We start from the raw sequence: 24,430 nt of genomic DNA on the forward strand, positions 1-24,430 counted from the left end.
TTCCTTTTATTTCTCTAAATCTGTTACTAGACATGGCGTTTGACACTGCATTGACCCCAATATCCTCATCTAATGACCAATACATACGTTCTCTAGGCAATTTATGATAACCAGATAATATAAGTATTCCAAAGAAAATCTTTAGCTCTCCAGCAGTAACGGTAAAATTGTGTCTATTATTTTGATTAGCATATAAGTTACTATACTCGGCAATCATGGTAAATACTTCATCGTCAAAAAACAATTCAAATATTTGAACAGAAGAAAGATCTTTCACTTCTACTTTTATGCGGCTCTCGTTTTGTTTTTGCCTGTCAGTTTCTGTATAGGTGTTTGTATAATTTGGGGCCCACTTACGCCAAACTGGAGTATTGGATGTGGAGGAACTTGACCCAATTGGGTGATGATTATTCGCTTGAGGTACATTGGATCTAATTCGGGCTCTTTTGGCAGCTAATGGCTCGTCGTGGCTGCTATTTTCTGAATCCGAAAGAACACCAACATTGCGAAAAATACCTCAACATTTCCGGGAACATCGTTCGGCAAATTAGGTGGTAAATCGTCATCAAAACCCTCTTCTTCATCTGTAACAACACTGGGTTCTGGTGGAATAATAGCAAAATCATACTCCAAGCCGTCACTATCTTCAATGATGGAATGGATGGCTTCTTCTAAACCTTTAAAGTTGTTGCCAGCACTATATCTACTCCTACGACCCATTTTCAAACTCTGAAATAATTTAGATAATATTAGTACACTAGTGGCCACTGTGCCCGAATTGGCACAGCGATATTTAGAATGTCATAAAAACTTGTATTTTAATTATACATAACTGCAATATAGTTCAAATCAATAAATATTTATTGAACTCCATGTATTCATAAGTTAGTATAGTATTTATATATGTCTACATATAATAATATTTAAAAAAACAATACGTACCTTCACGCCTATCTCGATGAGCAAATTCAGCAAACAACTGTCATGAAACCACGAATGATACCGAAAACTTATAATTGCAAATTAAATCACGATACTTAATACTAATCAAATGTAATAACATTACCACTGGTGTCAATACTTTTTTTCCTACCCTCATTAATTAGGTGTTCCCAAAATGGTACGGCAACCAAGAATGGGTTAAACTAAATTTATTTGTCCCTTACTTTGGTACAGTGATGGTTATACAATGTTAAAATTAGAAGTTCTGATTAAGCGAAGGTCTAAACTGCAACTGACTTGAGTATGTTTTTGAATATACAACTGTTTTTACCCCCAAGATGCTTTTAGACATTTTTTTACATACGGTATTCGTTGAGGCATAGAAAAATAAGGTTGAGAAGTGAAATTGCAATAAATCTATCAATAATGAATTTTGAAACTGAAGTGGATATGTAAAAGAATCTTGGGTTTTCTCACAAGCGATAGACTAGAGGTTTTCAGTGCACAGATGACACAAACAAGCGAACAGCAATAGAATGAAATATGAGAAAAGGGGTGATTTTAAGCTAGACCAGGCTACAAATTAATGGCACAAAAAAATGGAAAACGAAATGAATACAAGTTACAAGAAATATAATATAAGATTAACATTAGTGTTATTTGAAAGAAGTTAATTAAATAAGAGGAACGCAAAGACTTATTTTCAATTATTAATTAAACGAGCATAATAACGGCTTAAAGTCTAGAGTATAACTGACTATAGTGGTTAAAAACAAGCTTTTATACTAGGGTGTTATTTACAGATCATATAGACAGAATGTTGATAAGATATGCAGGGTGTGTTATTCATAGGTCGAGTGGATATAATTAGTTATTGAAAAGTGCACTTTTAGCATTAGATACTTAACTTTGATATTAAATAACATGGACCAGTGATAATATATGAGAGGTATCTAACAATATTTTCCAACAACCACCATCTTGGAGCGTATACCCGCACCATTAGCACATGATAATATTGTTACAAGTTCTTTACTTACTTTTTGTCCAAGTACGGATTTTTCGTTATAGGAAACGAACGTTTTGTTAGGTATTACACGCCAAAAAAGCCCTGATTCGTCTGCCTTGTACATCTGTGAGGGTTAAGATTTAAATCTTTCACCTTTTGCAAAAATCTAAATTTAAATGGTTACATGCAGGTGGAATCATTAGAAAGTTTCTCTCCTGTAATAGTCATTAAATGTATGCTATGTCGACTTTTGAAACGTTCTAGCTATCCCTTGCTAGACACAAAATCATCTTTTTTTATTATTTCCTTATAAAAAGTTTTCATGGTCAACATGGGCCTCGAAATGGGCGCATGCCTATTTCTTTCCTGAAGAAACCACATGTACAAAGCTTCTTCTACTTGTGGATGTTCAGCTTTCTTATGTCTGTCTCTTGCCAGGCCCACAGTCAGTAGTTGACATGAAGTTTTTAATCTTGTCGTGTTTTTTTAATGTCATAAATTGTAGATCGGCCTACGGCAGGGGTCGGCAACCTTTTGAGTAAGAAGAGCCGAAAATTACAATTTCCTATTCTTTCTAATACCTCTTCATTTCTAATCTTCTATATCCACGGTAATACTTTAAGTAATTTATGGGCATAAGCACCGTTATCTATATCAATTTTGCTCCGATGCATAAGTATACCTAAACAGTCATAGCACGTATGTTTCGGTAACAAATTCAATTGAGCTCTGGCGAACGCGAACGACAAGTCGAGTAATCGTTCTTCGCCGTCGTCCGTTTCTCAACGTAATGTGAATTGAAAAATCATTCGACTTCGAATTTGAAATCGGTCTTATACTCTGCATTAACCCGAGGGTTTCATTATTCTGATTAATCGAGTATTTTAAATCGAATTCTTACATCTCTTTTGAGAACGAAACCATCTCACTGTTTGGACGAATTGATAAATTGATTTCTTGAAAACCGATTTCTATTCATGACCATTTTTAAAGAACAACCATTATAACCAATTATCCGCCAGGCACTGCAATAAATTCTGTCGAAATAATCACCGAGTTTGTAAGAGGTTCGCATGACATAAATAAAAGGTTTTAATATCACATTAATACAAAAAGTCACACATTTTAGGGAAGATATTTTTATTCAAATTTTTACGCTGAGTACTTTCTTTTTTGAACCATTTAGTCGAGAAATACTTTATGTAAAGCCTGAAAAGGTGGCAACCCTAAGCGTAATGCGCCGGCTTGAGATGCTTAATTTCTTTTATTGAATTGGACTCTATGGAAGTCAATAAGAAGTAGGCGCGATAGGTTGGTAGGACACCTTCTTAGGTATGAAGATCTAATCAGAGACATATTAGAGGCAGGAACAGGAGTTAAGAGGTAGACCTAGAGTAGATTACCGTTCGCAAATAGTTAAGGATTCGGGTCGTTCTAGTTTTAGGAAAATGCGAAGATTAGCTCAGGATAGGAAAGAGTGGAGATGCGTGTCCAACCAATCTTAGGACTAACGATCATATGATGATGAATTGGACAAAAGTATTCACACAAAATCCCGGGGTTCTCAACCGGGTTAGGAAAATTATTGTAGTGAGCCAGAGTGGCGGAGTAGGTCCTGGGTAAGAAATAATATATAAGAACAGAATATCACCAAATTTATTGCTGTTACAAATGTCTCAAAAAACTCAAAACGAAAATAAATAAAAACGTTAAAAAAACTGAACTACTCTTAAATAAACTAAACCTAAATGAAACAACGGGAAAACGGATCAGATCTGACCTTTACTTCTTCGGTTCACGTAGCTCGATCCGGCGTCCCAAAATGGCTGGTTTGTATCGGGTTTCTACGTCTGCCACAATCTTTGATCGCAGAGGATAGCTGCCTTGGCTCCCTTAGATCTTTACAAGTATTAAGGACCATCACAGAAGGGCGTCGTATGTAGGTTAGGCTGGGGCTGGTCGTGACATTTTTTTTATAAAGTGTCACAATTTTTTGTTTGTTTGATTATTTTACCGGAATGTAGGTTTGTTTGATTAAGTAACTATTTGGGTTATTAATTTAAAAGCAATTTTAGATACCGAACTATTAGAAATGACATAAATAAAGAAATTCTGGGAAAAGAGACGTGTATCTTTTAGCTCCGTGTCAGGGGCTGGTTGTTACACTACAAGGGGCAAAATGTTACAACAAAAACCAAACGTAATATGACACTTTTTATTAAGAACAATGTCAGTTTATTACAATTATTATGTCTACAATGTCTGTATAGCAGTCTTTTGCCTCATTAAAACAAAAACATAGTAACTTCGTTGAATAAAATTATAATCTTATTTTTTGGTCTTACGCCTCATAAAAATAAAATTTAAGTAACTTCCAACCCGGTAGAAAATTATAAATTTCTTTATTAAAGAAAAACTTTGTATGAATTAACAAAACATATATTATGCCTCATCACATGAACAGAAAATAAATAAAATTTCTGTTTAAAAAACAATCAGATCCTAAAAGCTAAAAAACAGTTCAATCACTATAGTCTGAACAATCACACGTGTGATCATTTCTTACTTACAACACACTGTACCCATTCCTCACCAGCTCGACTCTGATCAAACGATTCACAATATATCAGGCAAAAATAATCATCTATACTTTCTTCGTCAGACTTAGAGTCATGTAAAATCTTCCTTTTCCCAGCCTTCATCCTTGTTTCCTTAGGTGTTTTTTTTCCCTCTTCATCTTTCCTGGCTCAGTTGACTTCCCTTTCTAAGTTACCTTTCCTTTTTTTGATGTAATTTCCTTTTTCTTGCTCTATTCCTGTGCAGTAGTACGGGGCAAGTAGTAACAAATAACAACATGCCCCGAGAAAATGTCACTTTTAGCCCCAACGCAAAAACTGACCTTTCAAGGTCAAGTAGTAAAACCGCAAATAAGTATACCTGTATAAACGTCGATTCGTTGCAAAAAGTAAGGATTAGGGTACAAATATAACAACACATATATATCTGCTTTAAAAGAAAAGAGGTTGTAGACCAATATTACGAAAAAACGAAAATGTTACTAACCTGCGGTTTTGATGGCAAAATATAAGGGCTCCTTTTACAAAAGCGCTAGTGCCACTAGTTCGCGAGACGTGCTAACCGGTGATTGAATAATCATTTGTGTCTTTTTTACGTCAAAATAGCGTTATTTGTTTAGCCATCGTAGCCGCCGTAACTACCTACCCCTGTCACGACCAGCCCCTGTCTCTCCTACCTTGGCAATTAATTAGATATTTTTGTTATCCGTCAACACGTCTTTATTAGACGGCTGCCACCCACCTTTTTCCTGATTTCCTTCAACGTGTCCACCTTGATCGATCACAGGTGACCATAATTGACAGTTCTGTTCATTTACATTTCCAGTCTTCATTTCTCATCGATTTTCTTCAAAGCGACTTAGCTTTGTGTGAACTCCACTGTTATTTATGGTACGATTTCTTTTCCAGTCACTAACAGTTATTTCATCTACAGCACAACCTTTCGCTTACGTTTCTCAATTGTTTCGTTCGTATCTAGTTTTTCAAAATGTGTCATTTAGGTATAGAATTGTATGTTTATATTATTGACTTGGATGAATATGTTCTTTAAAAGATAAAATATTAGTTTTAGTTAAAATGTGCTGAAGTATGCACATCATTTTTTTTATAGTCATTTTAAAATGCACTGGTCTAGTGGATTCTCGACTATATAAACGTAAGTATCCTTTACCACTACGACTAAGTTAATCATGGGATTGAGTAAAACTGTTCCCATTTTATGGAGAGCAGCAAACTTATATTAACCGGTAGAATTTTAAGGATTTGCCATCGTGGACGGTTGCAGATGTAGAATGCTTAAAAGGAAAGACATTTTATGACTCCGTGCGGTATCAACGGTGCGTCGGTTACCTATATATTACTTCTTTTATGACTCTTTTTACAACCTGGAAGCAGGGATTATTATCGATACGGTAAAATCATATTAAGTGTCTGGAATTATCTTTTCGCCCTGAATCGACTTCTTTGGCGTTCCAAGTTTAATTGAAGGTAATCCTTCCTTAACGAGGTCATTGTTTCAATTTGCTTTAAAGGTCAACGCATACTTTGGGGAAGCGTGTAGCGGCTAAGCGCGAAAAACAAAATACACTTCATTGATTCTAATGGAGTTACGCTATTTTATCCTATGTGTGGTGAGGAGAAACGCGGCAATCTGGTTGGAATTGTTCATCCAGAATCCTATCTAATATTACAAATGCGAATATGAATTTGATTGTTTGTTATGATTTCATGCCTTAAGTACTCGACCGATAATTATAACTTGGTGAACAAAACTATAATTTATTGCTGTATATCACTGTCAGATGATTTCTCTTACATCGATAGTCTCCTTAAGAGTTTTAAAATACAGTGCTGTTAAGTACGTGAACCCTGAGGGCTCCTTTCTAATTCATTAAGTACATGGACCCTGAGACACCTTTCTATTTTGGATGACTGTCCTGAGGCCCTATTTAATTTGAAAACGTCACACTTCTGACCTATATATATTCTGGTTAATTTATGTAAAAAGACAAGTTCTATTTTCTGTTCTACAATTGTTACTATGTCAGTTTGCTAAAAACAGTTGTGTTGTCATATTATTGTATTGTGTGCTGTAACCAAGTGTAATAAAAATTATTTTTTTAATCATCTCGAACCTTTGACTTAACTGTGCCTGTGCCTCTGCAATATAAGCATGAGCTTTCAACACTTTAAAGGCATCACACAAGCTTATCAGAAGACAATATTTGTGTAACCATCGTAAAGCGAATGCCTCTTAATTCAGTCATGCGCATTTCGACCTTTATGCCTACTACTGGAGTTACACTGATAAACTATCAATGGAACGCACACCAAGAATTTTACTATTTTAGTTTCTTATTTAATTAAACCGTTTCATGGCGTGTAAACCAAACCACTTTTAAAATAATTCAAATAATATCATCATCATCATCATCATAAGGTCGTCAATCCTAAAACTGGTTGGACACGCACCTCCACTCTTTCATATCCTGAGCTAATCTTCGCATTTCCCTAAAAACAGAACAACCCACATCCTTAAACTATTTGCGAACATTAATCCAATTTCGGTCTACCTCTACATCTCCTAACTCCCGTTATGCCTCTAATGTGCCTCTGACTAGACCTTCATGCCTGAGAAGGTGTCCTCCTACCAACCTATTTCGCCTAGTTTTTATTGACTTCCATAGAATCCTCTGTTCTTCTATTCTTTCTAATACCTCTTCATGTCTAACCTTCTCTATTCATGGTATCCTCATCATTCGCCGGTAACACCACATTTCGAACGATTCTAACCTTTTCTTTTCCGCCGGGCCCACCGTCCATGTTTCGCACTCGTACAGCGCCGCGCTCGAAGCATACACCTTTAACAATCTTTTTTGAATTTCTAAATTAACCTTTCGCGAGCATAGAAGTGACTTCTTTTTATTGAAGGCGACTTGACCTTGCACTATCTTCTGCTTTATGTCTGTACTACTCGTTCCGTCCTGACTTATCTGATTTCCTAGATACCTAAAATCAGCCATTTCTTCTAATTTTTCTTCTTTTAGCTTTATATTCGTTCTTAGCCTCCTTTTTATTCCTTTTTTTTAATTTACTTTAGTTTATTTTCATACAGTACTGTTTTGTCAATACCGCTTCCATTTTATTTAAATATCTCTAACTCCTCCTTGCTAGATGCTAATACTGCTATATCATCTGCAAGTCTAAACATACTAATCTTTTGCTCCTCTGTATCTATCCCTACAGGTGTACTGTCTTTAATGGTTGTTGATCACGTCTTCGATGTATAGATTAAAAAGTAGCGGTAACAGTGTGCATTCCTGTCTAATATTTACTTCTCTACGTTGCAGCCCCAGCTCTAAAACTGGCTGTTGCTCTTTATACAATCTAAGTTTCACTCCTCTATCTCTGTAACTCATCGCTACATTTTTAAGTATATTTAACATCTTGTGTCCCATTTAACATTGTCAAAAGCTTTTTCTAAACCTACAAATCCTATGTACTCACCCTTTCCTTTTTCTATCGTTTTTTCATATAAATCGACTAATTTTCAGTAAGGGTTTCTAATAGTAAATATGTAAGTATGTATAGATAATAATATACACATTACGTTTTGTTTTCTTCTCCTTTAAACCGATGTTAGATTGCAAACATGAACTTAAAGGGCAGTATATCCATCATCGATTTTCTAGTGTTACGCCCTTTTTGTGTTGCTGACATTACACTAAAGAGTGTTTTCTTTAGCTCTAGGTCACAACTTCAATTAACCTGAATGTAGATGTCATCTTTATTCAGAGTTCAAAATTAGAATGTATTTCAAAGTGGCGTACCTTTAGAATTGTGTTTGAAACGACCTTTGACATGTATATTTTATGAGACTTTTCGTTTATGCTTGAACAGTCTTTCGTTTTATGGAAAACTATTTCAATAACGTATCTTTGTTCTTCAGCGTAACGATATTGTATGCCAGAAGTGGCGTCTCTATTATAGAATGTTAGTAACAAATTATACATGACATCTTAGACATCCAGGCATCTCCAGGATATTGTTTTTTTTGCCAGAATACTGATAAATAACTATTTGATATATTTAAAATAAAAATCTAACTGTCTAACATTTTTCATTCGGAGAACGCAAACTAAATATACACAGTAATGTTTTAAATATATATTGATAAAGTGTCACAAACAGAATTCATAAAAAAAATTTGATTACACTATTTACAGAACTGTAGCCAGACTATGTAATCAGGACAAGATGAAAAAAAATTAGGTCAAGCTGAAAACCGAATTTTTCCACTTATTATTACATATTTCGTAATGCTTTCCACAATTTTATTTGTAGTACCTAGATATAGTGCCCGATAAAAGATAGTTGAAATTGAAAAATATAATGGCAGTAAAACCATGCATAAAGGTTTATCAAAACAACAATTTTATTAAAAAATTAAAAGAGAAGACTCACCCCTAATTACCACAAAAAACTTTTTGAGCGGACACGTGTTTCGCCCACTTTATACGTGGGCATTATCAACGCGAGAGAAAAGTTTTTTTGTGGTAATTAGGGGTGAGTCTTCTTTTTTAATTTTTTAGTTAATACTTACCACAGTCTCCTCTTTTTACTTTTAACAATTTATTTTTTGCAAATTCAAACCATCAAAAATAAAATTAATTTTTTACAAAACAAGAAGTCTATGCATCCAAATTACTTCTACAATTAGCATAACTACTATTCTTNTACATTATGTTTTGTTACAAGAAAAGAATATATTAAAATTGCTTCGAATAGTTTAACTCATTAATCCACCGGATGTAATAATTTTTTATTTAGTCTGGCGTATTTGGTCTTTGTTTTGTACTTTGGTTTTTGATTTTAGCCTTGATCTTGTTGGTTCGGTCTTGGACGTGGTTTTGCAATACTAACTTTTCCCCATCACTAGTGCCAATAAATTCAAGATACTCGAGTCTATGAAATGCCAGGTCCTTGAAGTTAAGAGCAAACGTGAACGGGTGCTACCTCACAGCAAAAATACTTATATTCCGTCAGAATCTATTTGAGTTGTCCTTTTCGTTACTCGTTCTTTCATACTACCTCTCCCCAATTATTTTGTTCTGAGTAATAAATTCAGCTAGTCTCTTTTATATTATTTTCTTAACATTTAAGCACTCCGCTCATGTGGTATTGGTAACTAATATTTTTTTTTGTTTCAGAAGGAAACCGTAATGGCATTAGCAAACAATTCATCAGAGGTGGTTCCTGACAACATTACAAGCAATGTGTTAGTCCAAGTCGTGTTCTATATTTTGTACAGCATAATTTTCATGTTAGGTCTCTCTGGCAATTTACTTGTTTGTTATATAGTTTATTACAATAAGTCTATGCAAACAGTAACGAATCTCTTCATTACAAATCTTGCATTGTCAGATATTCTGTTATGTTTGTTAGCTGTGCCCTTTACCCCACTTTACACATTCATAGGTCGATGGATTTTTGGAGAAGTCATCTGTCATTTAGTTCCGTATGCGCAAGCGACTAGTGTATATGTTTCCACGTTAACGTTAGCAGCCATCGCGATCGACCGATATTTCGTTATTTTGCACCCTTTGAGACAACGAATGAAAATAACAACGTGTTTGTGTGTTCTTTTCGGCATTTGGACATTCTCTTTATTAATAACGCTACCCTACGGTATATGGATGCAAATGAAAGTGCATGTAGATCGGGATGTATGCGAGGAAACTTGGCCAATTGAAAATTTAGAGAAAGCTTTTGGCACCTTTACGCTTGTAATGCAATTCGTTGTTCCCTTCTGCATAATTGCCTTCTGCTATCTGCGAATATCTCAAAGACTGAATCAAAGAGCGAAGACCAAACCGGGTAGCAAAACTGCAAGAAAAGAAGAAATCGAAAGAGAAAGGAAACGAAGAACTAATAGAATGCTCATCGCCATGGTAGCGATATTTGGATTCTGTTGGTTCCCACTGAATCTCATTAACGTCATTAACGATTTTTATGCATACGGTCCATACTTTCATCTGATGTTCTTTCTTGCCCACGCGATCGCAATGTCCTCAACGTGCTACAATCCATTTTTGTATGCTTGGCTGAACGAAAACTTCCGGAAAGAGTTCAAACAGTTTTTACCCTGTATGTTCACTGGTAGTTTAAATAGGTTTCGCAACGGTGACGAACACACACTAGACACACTTTTACATCCCAGTGCGGCAAACAATTCGCCGGCAATCCACTTAGAACCTAGAGAACCGACTGCCGAACGAATCACTTCAAAAATAGAAGATTGCAAGTTATAGATTAGGACTATTTGTGCGGTAAGAATCCAAGGAATTATACTTCTTCAGTTGCTTTTCTCGCTTGGCGCTTGGTGAAGGATTTTTGCGGTAAAACGGGTGTGACAAGTGCCACTGCTAACACTTTTTCTTTTTGTATTACTGTTTTATCATTACAAATGTTTATTGTGTTGGCTATTACCATCGGAGAGCTTTCGTGTTCTTTAATTAACTTCAATACTACAAAGTAAATTTTCACACAAACGTCTGTTACATACAGTGCAAATACGAAAATAGAATACTGTTGCGATAATTTATACGGTAGGTAACTACAAAGGGCGTCTTGTTCATTAAATGTTGAACTTAATTGAATTGCTGCATCCATGTCACCAGCGTAATTAAGTGTACAGCAAAAGATTTGTCAACTGCTATTAACCGTTTTTATTTATTTATTTTCTGTAAATGAAAACGAAGAATATGTTACTTTGTTATATTTATTTCCCTTTGTTTCTGTCAAGCAATGGCAAGAGTACGAACAAAAATAAAACATTCAAACAAAGAAGTTCATGGTGGTCAGTATTTTTTCGTATTTATTTCATCAAATGCTATAGAAACTGGTTTTAGTAACTTAAAAAATCATCAACCACCCGTTTTGAAATTTTTGAAGTGAAACTTCTTTGGGCTCAATGAGAGTAAAATCTCAAGGCCATGAAACGACACGTTTTGCAACGTGCGAAGCGATAGGCTATGAGAATAGAAAGGCGCGCATATGGGTGTTATAGTCAGCTGTTAGTGACCGGCATCTCATATATTATAGTATACTGTGTATTCACTATACTATAATGCTAAATTAATGTTTTGGTTATACCTGTGTAGTTACATTACGGTAAGTGTATTACACTAAATGTTTATTTAACAACAATTAATATTTATTTAAGAGTGAGTATTATTATGTATTCATTCTAATTCCTTGTAGTTATTGAGAGTTTACGGTTTCTTAAGAACTTGGAAAAATAAACGGAGGAGAAAAAAAAATTGACCATTTTTTTATTATTGAATTACATAAAAACGTATCAAAGTAATACTCTTTTGTGGACTAAAGATAAAATATGTTGGAAAACATAAATCCTGAAAATTCTCTTACTCTCTCTTTCACCAATCATTACTTATTCGTTATAAAGGTATACAGATCGCCGCCGGTTTTTTATTGACTTCCATAGAGTCCTCTGTTCTCCTATTCTTTCTGATACCTCTACATTTACTTGCCTCATTGTCCTAACATTTCACGCCCCGACTCGTGAAATATTGCACCTATCCCTATTACACTTATTGATGACATCCCCCGAGATAGTCCCCGCGCGGACATCCGAATGGGGGACTAGTTTACGTCTGGAGTGCTTTACCCCAGAGGACGCCATCATTTAATTTATAATTTGTACGTTTTACTCGGGATCATAATGTGGTGGTTTCCCTTTGCCTTCCACATTGCAGTATTGTGCATCAGAGTGCCATAACGATCCTCGTGATCTCTGCCACCCTGAGTACTGAAAGAGGTGCTGCCCTATTTCCGACACTTGTCTTAGTCTGTTTTCTCTTTAAGAATACCCACCCCCATTATGGTTGAACCTATGGTCCGACTCTCTAAATCATCGAAACTCGCAAGCCGATCCACCCACTTTAGTTTGTACAAAAGTTTCGTCAAAGTTCAAGTCTAGTCGAATCGGAAAAATGTGGAACGCTTATAGTAAATACATAAAAATCATATGTATCAAGAAATTTTTGAAAAAATACAAAATTCGCGATACTTTTTGAACAGACCTCGTATGTGTGACATATGCGTTTGTGTTTGTTTTGATTTGTAATTCCTCTTTGCAGTTTTGTATGGTGCAAGCGTAAATTTTTTGACAAAACTAAACCAATATTGCGTACTGGTCCGCTCGAAATATGGTGTTTAGTAATTTGTTAATGCAATAGATTCAAGCCGACCTTTTTTTAAAAATACTATTATAATATACAATCTAAAGAAGTTTCACTTCTTGAAATCCAAAGCGCATAACAGTACGTTAATTAATCGGTGTAGAGGAGAATGAAACACTGTCTATTCTGTTTGTTTTGGGTGTGAATAATTGAATGATGGAATGAATGTATCGGTTGTGGTTGGTTTTCGATAAATGTTAAATTGAATTTTTAATGGCCGCGTCGGCCGAAACAAATTTGCTGAGTCGAATAAAAACAAGTGAAGTTTGTCATTTTGTGTTTTTTGAATTGTGTTTTATGTCATCTTTTATGTAAAATATCAAAGATTCATCGATACGTATTTTACCTATTGTATCTGTATTATACCACTGGCATTTTTACAATCTGAAACTGAACTTTACGCTAAATTTCGATTTTCAACTGTAGACATTATGTGGCATTTATAAAAAGAAGCCTTACCTTTTGCTTCCAAAAATTGAAACAATTCCTTCAAGATATGTGCATAAAAAAAGCGAAGGAAAATGTTTTGCTTCGAGGGTTTGCTTTAAAGTAAAAGGTTTTACATAATTTGTATTTATAAAAAGAAGCATCTGCTCAAAAACTAAAGGATTTGCTTCTAAAGAAAGGAATCTAGGTTCACAACCACTTTTCTCGCTCTTTTCAACTTTTCAGTAGATGCCCAGGCATCATACAGTTTGTAACGTAAAAATTTATGTATTTGTAGGACTGTTTTTATGTTAAAATCTATTTAAAAGGACTTGTATAAGTAATCTTTAGTTGTGTGATTCCAGTATTGTGCTTCTTATGGCTCATATAGTGCATTTACATACAAGCAAATACTACAAACCAACCGAGCGGCATGGCCTAGAGGTCTAGACCATTGCTTAGCATTCGGGAGGGCGCCGGTTCGATTCCGGGTCCGTCTGCCTTGGTCCAAGTTTTTCTGTGGTTTCCTTGGATCAGTTAGGCAAATGCTGAGGCAGTAATATTCCACAGATAATCTTTCATTCTCTTCTGTCTTCATTTCGTTCGTCTCAACTTTCTCACCCGAACCACCACCCACCCATTCCCACGATTCCTGAAAGCAGGCTGAAGAGGGCCTTCCGCCCTACCTTCCGGTATAGTCCGGAGGGACTGCCCGCCCACCAGCATTACTGGCTGGTGGAAATGAAACACCCAAAAGTTTTAAAGTTTACTACAAACCAAGACGTGCATCACGAGAATCAAATATTAAAACGTTATTTAGATTTGAGGAGGAGAATATCGTGTGGTTGACCGGACCACTTTCTTAGAGTATACAGTCGACTCGAGGGACTCTTAAAATGTTACGAATTATCGAGTGTTTGAAATAGCAAATGGTTCGAAATTTTTGAGAGAAAATAAATATTTTCATTTCTCTCTTTTCTCTTTTTGAAATTTGTAAGCCACCCTTCACTTGCCGCGAAGTTTTTGATCTTTAGAGAAGACGCGAACTCTTTTGCTTTTTCCTTTAACAAGTTTCCGCTAATAGACACTCTTTGTCCTCTACACTGTTTTAAGCAAATGACCAGGCTTTCTTCCAGACGAGGAAATTCACCTTTAGTAGTTCTTTTCCGTACTCCAGCAGTTTGAACAGCATAAATTTTCTCCTAATCATAACAAAAACAAAGGCTCGATGATACGATGATACAAGTTTTAACTTGCCTCAAAATGTATGTATATACATACAATCTTTCTGTCTCTTTCTCTCTGGAATTTTGAATTGTCGAGTGTTTGACGCCGATGAGTTCGAATTAATGCGTCGTTTTGTTACGTAGCAACGATTTTTTTCGTTCGAATTACCAAGTGCATAAAAATGTGTTGATTTAGTTCGAAATATAAAGAGATTTTGTAAGGAACTCGTGATAACTTTGAATTATAGAAAGGTTCGAATTATCGCAGGTTTGAATTAACCAGAGTCGACTGCATCCCGAAACACGTGGAGCAGCCGTGTAACCTGTGCAGAAAATGAAAATATTTCTGCGTTATTGTGCGAACAATTTTAAATTTGCTAACATTAAACACTACACAAGTAAATCAGGAATATATTAAACAAATAAAATAAACAGCTGTCATGGAACACACACACGTTAATTGCACAATGCAAATTTCAACTAGTTTCTCGAAATCGGTAGAGGCTAATTTGTACCTTTTACTTTATTAATCCGAAGCACTTCCCTTTTCCCATTTCGTTTACTTTCTGTTGCGATGTGACCTTTAGTTTGACCGGCGCAAAGTAGAAAAGAACAGCACTAGGTCAGAAAAGAAAGAAGACAGCTCTCGGCCAAACTCCTAACAGGTGAGAAGCGTATAATGTGTACAGTACTGCACGGAAAAGTTCATCATTTTATCCACTACAATTGCATTGCTCAATGTGCTGTTATTGGTACCATTTATACTGGAAATGTCAACGAGATGTTTATTTATATTTGAAGACATATTAAAGGCTTTAACGCTTGGTTTCGACTCGCACTACTATTCATGATTGAACAAAACTTTTAGCAGGTACTGTATGAAAAAGTATGTTTAATGAACAAGAGCCGAGAGTATAATGACCTTTTTCCTCCCTACCTTCTGCTTCTACCTTTTACTTAAAAGTAAATACTTTATTTTTATAAATACGGCCTATTGAAGTAACTATTCAATTTATTTGATCCAACAATACGGAAAAAGAAAAGTTTGAACTTTGTGAGAATTATAGGTTCGCATATTTATTTAACATTCGAAATTGAATAAGATTTTCCTAACCCTCTTATATCCCTGTTTGTACATAAATATTCTTTAAAATATACGATTCCATAAATAAATCGTAAGAGCCGTTATCCATAATGTGATTCACGACAATAACAGAAATTATGAAGTTTTTGTGTGGTGGAGAAAAAATTCTGAAATAACCTAAATAAAGGATGTCGTAAAAGCAAGAGAAAGCACTCAAGAAAAGATATGATAAATAATAGTATTATGTAAAGGATGTACTGTCAGGGAAGATTATCTTTGATGCAATATACATATATTCTTTCAACACGTTGTGTGTCACTACAATGGATTGCGTGATCAAATAACCAAATATTACTGTTAATTGTTAAAAACTTCCGCAAATACATTTACAGATGTAGGAACTTAAAGTGTATTCACCTGAATGAGTTTTTTAAAACGCAGTAACGCATCTAGTTTTGTTTTTAGCAACAGTATGAATTACTAAAAATTTTGATTCTGAATTCAAAAATAAAGAGAAAAAGTGTAATTGAGAAACAAAATATTTATTCCTGTATTCAAATATATACACAAAAACTGAAACAAAATTCTAAAATAGAATGTCAATAAAACATAATAAGAGGTAAAACAAAAGCAATAAACAAATATAATTCAATCCAGACAAAATAAAATAGAAACAAGGCTCAAAAAGAGTACATACATACAAATAGAATTCAATAAACAGAACATTGAACTACATAGTATCCGTATTACTGATGGTGAATAATACATCAATTCAAACAACTGTTGGTAGGTATTTCGTAAATCATGTTGCCCTTGGCTGGCGCATTCACTACGTCATCAAGGTCTTTGAAGAAACCTTCCCTCTAAAATATCATTATCAAATTTTCGTAAATGTATATAATCAATGTTACAATTATCAAACATGTATTAGAACTTGAAGCGAGTTTGTATTTTTGCTATCATTTGCATTTTGTTAACACAGGGTTAAATAGTTAAATGTTCCACAGTGAAAGTAAAAAACACATTTCGTTCCACTTCACTTTCACGTGTTCTTGTTACTTCTTCACATATACGGACCAATTTCCTCTCATTAGTCAAAGTGGGATGTTTTTACACTAAATTGAACAAATTCCGTATTTTTTTGTTATAAAATATTCACTTTTCATGTGTGTGTAATTGTTGTTTGGTGTCATGATAATTTTGCACAATGCTTTGAAATTTTTCTTTTTTTTGACGTGACAACGTCTTATAATTCGATGGAGCCGGCTGCACGTACGAAAAAACATGACTCATGTGGCGTTACCTCGCTCTGAGGCGTTCCATTTAAGGCTTGAAGTGCAAGCGAGAGCGCGGAACGAGCGACAAAGAGGCACAATCGGCCTCCGCGTTCGGCAGCGTTAGACATCTGTCTCTCTTCTACTTGAGTGAGCGATGCGTCCGCGTGGACAGCTGCTATACAATAAAACATTTCCATTCACCTCCTTCTCTATATTTCTTTTAAAAAATGAAACCATTCCATCAGTATTTTTTATGACGTTGTCACGTTCAACTATCGTCAGTAAACCGACTTTACAGACAACCGATTTTTTTTCTTGTTTCTCGAAGGATCACTTCTTATAGAGGAAAAACTTGAGTAGATTGAACAACTAAATTTATTTACAACTTCTCATACAATACAAAAGGAATTTAACTCTACATTTGTTTGGCAAATTTTGTCGTAAAAACGGTTTCTTTATTGATTTACACAAAGTTATGACGTTTTTTTTGTTATGACTGTTGAACCCATAACATCATGAACTCTTTGGCTATATCAGTATAATCATGCATGGGTTTACCTATCCTGTACGTCATGGTTCTAAAGAACCTATGTTGAATTGTTTCAATGTCCCTGTTGGGATGATCACACAGGACTCGCATAAGTAACAGTAGATCTGACATAAGCAAAGTAATGTTTGTTTTTTTAAGTTTTCAAAAGTTTGAAGTCACTTGATAAGCAAAAAATAAAAAAAGAGTTTTAGATGCTCTGCAGGTAATCTATTGAATGTGTGAAGTGAATTATAATTTACTATGAATAGCTACCCCATCTAATCCATTTATATGTAAATAAATCCAGATGTTTGTAGTTGTGATCGATTTTTCCGGTATTCGACCCTTAAAAAAAGCTACTTACTGCGCATTTAAAAACATTAAACGTTAGCCCTGTAATGGGTAGCTACCCCACCAAGGCATTAATGTCTTTTTCATGTTTTTGAGAGTCCTCGATTGACTCAATTGTTCTAAATAATTTCCGATCGTCATACATAAGTATGTTTGAATTAAAAGTTAAATTAATAATTGAACCAATAGCAACGTTAAAGGTGTATAGTGTGAGCCTTGAGGAACACCTTAAATCCAAATTATAAGATTTAAATAGTCGATGGTATTTCTTCTTAAACGATATGCAGTGTCTGTCAAACCAATATGTGCTATCAAATCTATTGAATTGAGTATTTCGTAATTGAATGTTTTTATTATTGAGAAAGACATGGAAGTGATTTCAAGTCACGATTAGCACTAGTATCATAGGATTCAAAAATTATTTATTTATTCATGAATATCAATTTTGTCACCTTCAAAGTAATCCCCACAAGATATTATACACATGTTCCAACGTTTTTTCCAATCCTCGATCCTATTTTTTGTGATCTGCTTCACCTCCTCCTTAGATGCCGTCTTTATCTCCTCAGTTGTACCGTAGCGCCTCCCTTTCATGGGCCTCTTCAGTTTCGAGAATAAGAAAAAGTCACAGGGGACTGGATCTGGGAAATACGGTGGCTGTAGCATTATTAGGTGTTGTTTTTGGTCAATAATTCGCGTACAAGCAACGATATGTGAGCAGAGGCGTTATCATAGTGCAAAAGCCAATTTTTGTTCTTCCACAAATCTGGGCGTTTCGGGTGGATTGTTTCCAATAAATTGCGCATAATTTGCAGGTAATATTCCTTATTGACCGTTGTACTCTGTGACAAGAATTCTATCCACCACGCCCCTTAAATAAAAGGAAACTGTCAGCAAATCCATCACATTCGACCTAACTTGGCGCTCTTTTTTCGGTCTTGGCTCGTGCGGCAGCTTCCATTGGAATGATTGAGCTTTGGTTTCCACGTCATAACCATTAACCCATGATTCGTCACCACTTGTGACTCTCTGGAGCAAATTTGTCCAACAGCTCCTTAGCAATGTTACTGCGGTGCTGTATTTGGCCGAAATTGAGCAATTTTGGTACGAATTTCGCGGCGACCCGTCTCATGCCAAAATCGAAAATCGATTATACGTAATCCGCGGAATTTCAAAATTCGCGATACTTTTTGAACAGATCTAGTACATGCAGCGGAGTTGAGTATCTATATGCAACCATGGACAACAATAGGTAAAGTTGGCGGCAAGTACGACATATGTGAAAATGTACATTTGGTTACATTGAATATACGTGTCGTGCACGATTTTTTAATACATATCAGACTGTATTTGCGACATTTTTTTCTGCAACAATTTTAATATCGAATCGCAACAATGTGAAAGGATTCACATTAAATGCATGTACTTTGGATATACTAGGGTCAATTGAAAAGTCCCCGGCCTGACACATAGATGGCGGCACCAGAACTAAATCCATATGATTTTCAGTTAGTCCTGTAATCGCACCTTATAAATGATACTCCTTTTTTGACGTTTACACTTTTTAATTAAACGAGTACAAAAGTGGTTGCGGCTGCTACTATTCCTCTTATTCTTCGTCTTATTTTCTTGTTAATCACAATACGACATCTCATTATATTTTTAGCAAAATCATAACAACCAACAAACAAAATTTATAAGCAACTTGATAAAAAATAAATAAGAATATAAAAACGCTAACATGAAATTGCTTGTATGTCTGGACTAGAAAAATACTCACCGTAATAACTTAACAAGATAGCGTTCCTGGTAACCATTGTTCATCGCGCAAATTCTAGGTCAATTATCATGTAACTAAATTTTGCTTGGGAATTCTTGCGGCTACAAATAAATGCGTATTGTATTTGTACCTTATGGCTTTCTGCTCTCTTTTAATCATATTTTAAATTATTTTTCTGTTTGATTTCATCTTATTACTTCTATTGTCGTGCAAGATTCATTCAAAAGATTAAATTTCTTTCGTCTTTTTTCGTTGTGACGTAAAATAATTCTGAGATTCCGATACGTTTCATCCATCTAGTCCTTTCTAGTTTCTATTCCTTAACCAACCTTAATCCCCACCTATTTACAGGAGTCCTAAAAGAGGCTAACAGTAAGTTCCGTCCTACCCGCCCTTTTATGCCCATAAAGGTGTATGAAAATAATTCCCAATCCCCATTTAACCCCGTATCCTATTGTGATGTCAGGAGTAAGAAAAAAACGCATCCATTTAGTCTGGATTTTTATTATTTATTATGTATACATACTAACAGAGGGTTTCGACAACGTTCTAACTCACTCCTAGAATCACGCTGACCCTTAAGTACATTTTTTCCGGTAAAACTAATAATTTCTTAATAAATAATTATGTTATTATAAACTTTGAAACATCATAGAGTTTGCATAAAAGCATTGTGTTGGTCAAGCCAATAATTCCGTGGAACGTTTACATTTTCGCTTACTATCTTCAATTAATAGAAATGAAACTCGATAAAGATTTAAATTTTTTTTTAACGTTTGTTTCTTTGTTTTCTAAGTAAACTGTAAACAATTTTGAATTTTTCCATGTTCTCCATTATTAATTCAGGTTAGATACATTTGTTTGGTTACACCTTTCATTTGTTGTTTTATTTTACTGCGTTATTATTCTCCTTGGCGTTNGGTGATCGCCGAAACTGAGGCCTATTTTGAAGCAAAGGACAAATCGTACTACAAAAATGGTATCGAAAAGTTGGAGGATCGCTATAATCAGTGTATCACCCTTGAAGGGAATTATGTTGAATAAAAAAAACGAATTTTGCAAAAAAAATGTGTTTTACTATTTTAGGCTGGGGACTTTTCAATTGACCTGTTACTTTTGTGTCGTTATGATTTACGACATGCAGTAAATCGTGTGGTTATCGCACTGTGTGACAGTGGCCTAAGTACCCTAAGTAGGGTGCGTTACAGCTCCGGTGGCAGTGAGCATGTTAAAAAAAAATTAATTACTCGCAAAATACAAACAATGGTGTTGGAATTTTTTTTTATGCTTTTCTTAATCGTATTCTTGTTTCAAGCAAAATGTTTGAAGTGAAATTTTAGCTGCAGCAATTTTTATCTAGAATAGCAGCAGAATATTATTTTAAATAAACCCTGGGATCATTAATCTTCGTTTATTCCTATCTCTTAGATATCACATTTTGTAAAGTGCCATTCATTTTTTGGTATAAATGCAAATTATTCGTCGATAGCGACATCAATCTCCTCTTTTTATATAAAAATGATAAACGCTGTTCACTTACCACTCATCAGAGGTTTATTGAGTTACGTACCGAACCTTAATCTTATTTGTTCTAGTAAGAAAATCATTAGTTTATAGACATAAAAATATAAATAAAATGTTGTACTGATGAAAAGAAGCTATAAATGAATACTATACTATAACTGTACTGACAGGTTAAAAAGCTATCAGAATTAGATCATCTTAGGTTTGAAGAATACTTCATTTACTTTCTGTAGCGATGTGCCCCTTCCAACGTCTTGGATTCGCGCTGGCAAAATCGTAGGTAAGGAGAAAAAAGCTCATTATACTCTCGACTCTTGTTCATTAAACATACTTTTTCATACGGTACCTGCCAAAAGTTTTGTTCAATCATGAATAGTAGTGCGAGTCGAAGACAAGCGTTAAAGCCTTTAATATGTTTTCAAATATAAATAAACATCTCGTTGATATTTTCAGTAGTAGTTGATACCAATAACAGTACATTTGAGCAATGCAGTTGTAGTGGATAAAATGATCAATTTTTCCATGCAGTACTGTACGGCTTATACGCTACTCACCTGTTATGAGTTTAGCCGAGAGTTGTTTCCTTTCTTTTCTGGCCTAGTGCTGTTCTTTTCTACTTTGCGCCGGCCAAACTGAAGGCCACATCGCTACAGAAAGTAAAATGTACATATACTAATATAGAGTCCAAGCCCCTCTTTTCTCTTCTGAGAAGAAATATCTTATTCTATGAGATACTTATGTTGATTTGATTATCAGATTTGTTCTAGTTCTTGTGGATACATCAAATGTTGAGAATATACCATGTTATTTCGGGAAATGTTGTTTTCTAATGATAATAATGATCGTCTGTAATCGAAGCAAAAATGAAGCAAGGCGATTATTTCAAATAATTTGTCAAATATCCACCAATTAATTTAATGGTGCTAATCAGCATTGTTAATGTTATAATATCAATGGTTAATTGCATTAGTCAACCAATTACTTACCTACTTTTGCAAGCCTACGAAATGAGTAGAACTACTTTTGAGATAGTATTAAAAAATGTTATTACTAAAACATTTATATCCAAGTTAAAAATTTATTTTCACGAATATATTTTAATAATTTTACAAATGTAGAGTTCAGGTGTCTTTTCTTTTATAATTGAGATCTATGACATCTCCTCATACCTAATCATCACGTAGAGGTCCGAGACACTTGAACCACATTTTGAATTAACTTATTTTAAAGTCAAATTTTTGGTAGTATCTAACATTATGAAGATTTTATATCTTTTATGCTAATAGTTCGAAATGTGGTGTTATAGGCGAATGATGAGGATAACGTGGGTAGAAAAGGTTAGAAATTAAGAGGTATTAGAAAGAATAGGACAGAGGACTCTATTGAAGTTAATAAAAAATAGGCGAGATAGACTGGTAGGACACCTTCTCAAGTATAAAGGTCTAGTCAGAGACATATTAGAGGCAGAAACGGGAGTTAAGAGGAGTAGAGGTAGACCTTGATTAGATTACTGTTCGGAAATAGTTAAGGATGTGGGTTCTTCTAGTTTTAGCGAAATGCAAAGATTAGCTCAGGATAGGAAAGAGTGGAGGTAGTGTCCAACCAGCCGTAGCACTGACGACTTTATGATGATAATGCTAACAGGAAAATTAAAATTATCATTACATTTGGTTAATATTCAATATTTCAAGTATAACGGTAGAGCTGAACAATATCAACGAGAGACGTGACCTTAGTATCATTTTGTACTGTTAAACTGAATCAATGTGATAATTTTGGTAAGAATATCAAAATAATTTTGGTAGAAAAATCAGGAACAAAAGTATTGAAAACAACGGAAACTTCTTAAGGAAAATGTTGCCAAGAAAAAAAGATAATTCTTTAAAATCGGGACAAATGAATTACTTTTTTTGCTATTCTTTTTACTCCATGTGCGTATTTTTGAGACTTCGTGCACAAGCGCATGTCTATCATATCATCCTTTTTACAAATTAAGAAATACCAACTTTCATTATCCACATCTTCAGGCAGGGAATCATAAGACTTGTCTAGTAAAGAGACAGTTTCACTACATTCACCTTCACTTGAAACTTCCTGCCCTTATCTTTTTTTTTTCTTTTTTTTAAACGTAATGTTTTCAATTCGTCGTCGTACGGATTTTCATTCTTATCTGGAGTTTCAGTCAATATTCTCGTTTTACCAGGCTTTCTACTTTGTTGTTTGCTTCTTTTGGGTCCAGCTCTAGAGAAAGGTTCCTTTATTTCGGGGGTAATAATAGACGGTCCACCACTTCGGGTTGCAGAAGTTGAACGGTAACCTAAAACATTTAGTTTTGAATTGTTGGAAATATTTCCTTTATACTGTGTGGTCTGTTTGCCACTTCTGAACTTAAGACTTTCTAAGCCTATTGTGTATTTGCTTCAATAGAGAACAAGGGAAAGATTTCTTTTACAAACGAGGGAATGTTGTATCTAGTAACATTTTTTCCTGGACTGGATAACATCCAGTTGGTCATAGAAATACTGTCTTTTGTTTTAAACTGCCACGTTCAATGGCAGCATTTTATTCTAGCAATGGAGAGGTAAAGTCAATAAGCTCACACCATTATCTGTAGCAAAATTTATGATATTTATTCCTGCATGACTTTCATGATTGTCTGGTATCAAACAGGTAAGATGCTCCTTAGATGAATATGAGCATTTTACAATTTTGAAGGAACTTGTTTAGGTCATCCATCCTCTTGGATGATTGTCGGCATCAGATCCTTTTGAATCATCTAATAAAAGATTCTCACTATATTTCACCCTAGGAAAGGTGAATGTTCTATGCTGTTATCAGTAGCTGTTATTATTATATTCTCCTGGTCTTCTCAGTTTGCACTGGTAACAATGAGTAAGTGAAGACGGGCTAATGCCAAAGAACCTCACTCACATCTTTTGGGATATAGAAACCAATTTTTTGTTCTTAAAATTTAGGGAGCTAACGGTTCTTCTTACCCTAAAATATGATCAGTGAGTATTAAAAACTCTGCTTCTTATTTAACCTGTTGTGTTTTCTGAAAAGGGGGATATGTCAGTACTGTTAAGAAATCTACGCACTATTCCGCATGTATCAAGGATTACCGATTTCTGTAGACTTATGTACGTAAACTTATGCAGTTTCAACTCGGCTAGGCTAGCGTGTAATGTTTTAGGTATAACGCCTATTGATGATATTATTATTGGAATAATTCGAACTGTGTTCTGATTCCACATGTCTTTTATTTCATCTGCTAATGGAATATATTTTTGAATTTTCTCAATATGTTTTTGTTTAAGATTTTCAGTGTTTGGTACTGCAACATCTATTAGATAGGTCGTTTTAGTGTCTTTGATGGTCAGTGTGATATCAGGTCTGTTATGATTAACTGTTTTATCTGTAATTACGTCTCTATCCCAATATA

The 24,430-nt window shown here is 34.7% G+C and overlaps 1 protein-coding gene across 2 annotated transcripts in view; it reads left to right on the plus strand.

Annotated features, from left to right (window-relative positions):
- LOC108735383 (prolactin-releasing peptide receptor-like) overlaps positions 1-11,156 on the plus strand; it is a 120,511-nt gene extending 109,355 nt beyond the window's left edge. For both annotated transcript variants that reach the window (XM_018467322.1, XM_018467320.1), the window contains exon 2: positions 9,738-11,156. In XM_018467322.1, coding sequence (XP_018322824.1) covers positions 9,750-10,838 — 1,089 coding nt within the window. In that variant the 5' untranslated portion in view covers positions 9,738-9,749 and the 3' untranslated portion in view covers positions 10,839-11,156. The remainder of the gene's footprint in view (positions 1-9,737) is intronic.
- The last annotated feature ends 13,274 nt before the right edge of the window (positions 11,157-24,430 follow it).

Source organism: Agrilus planipennis, unplaced genomic scaffold (genome assembly GCF_000699045.2).
Source record: "Agrilus planipennis isolate EAB-ADULT unplaced genomic scaffold, Apla_2.0 scaffold27, whole genome shotgun sequence".
Classification (NCBI taxonomy): domain Eukaryota; kingdom Metazoa; phylum Arthropoda; class Insecta; order Coleoptera; family Buprestidae; genus Agrilus; species Agrilus planipennis.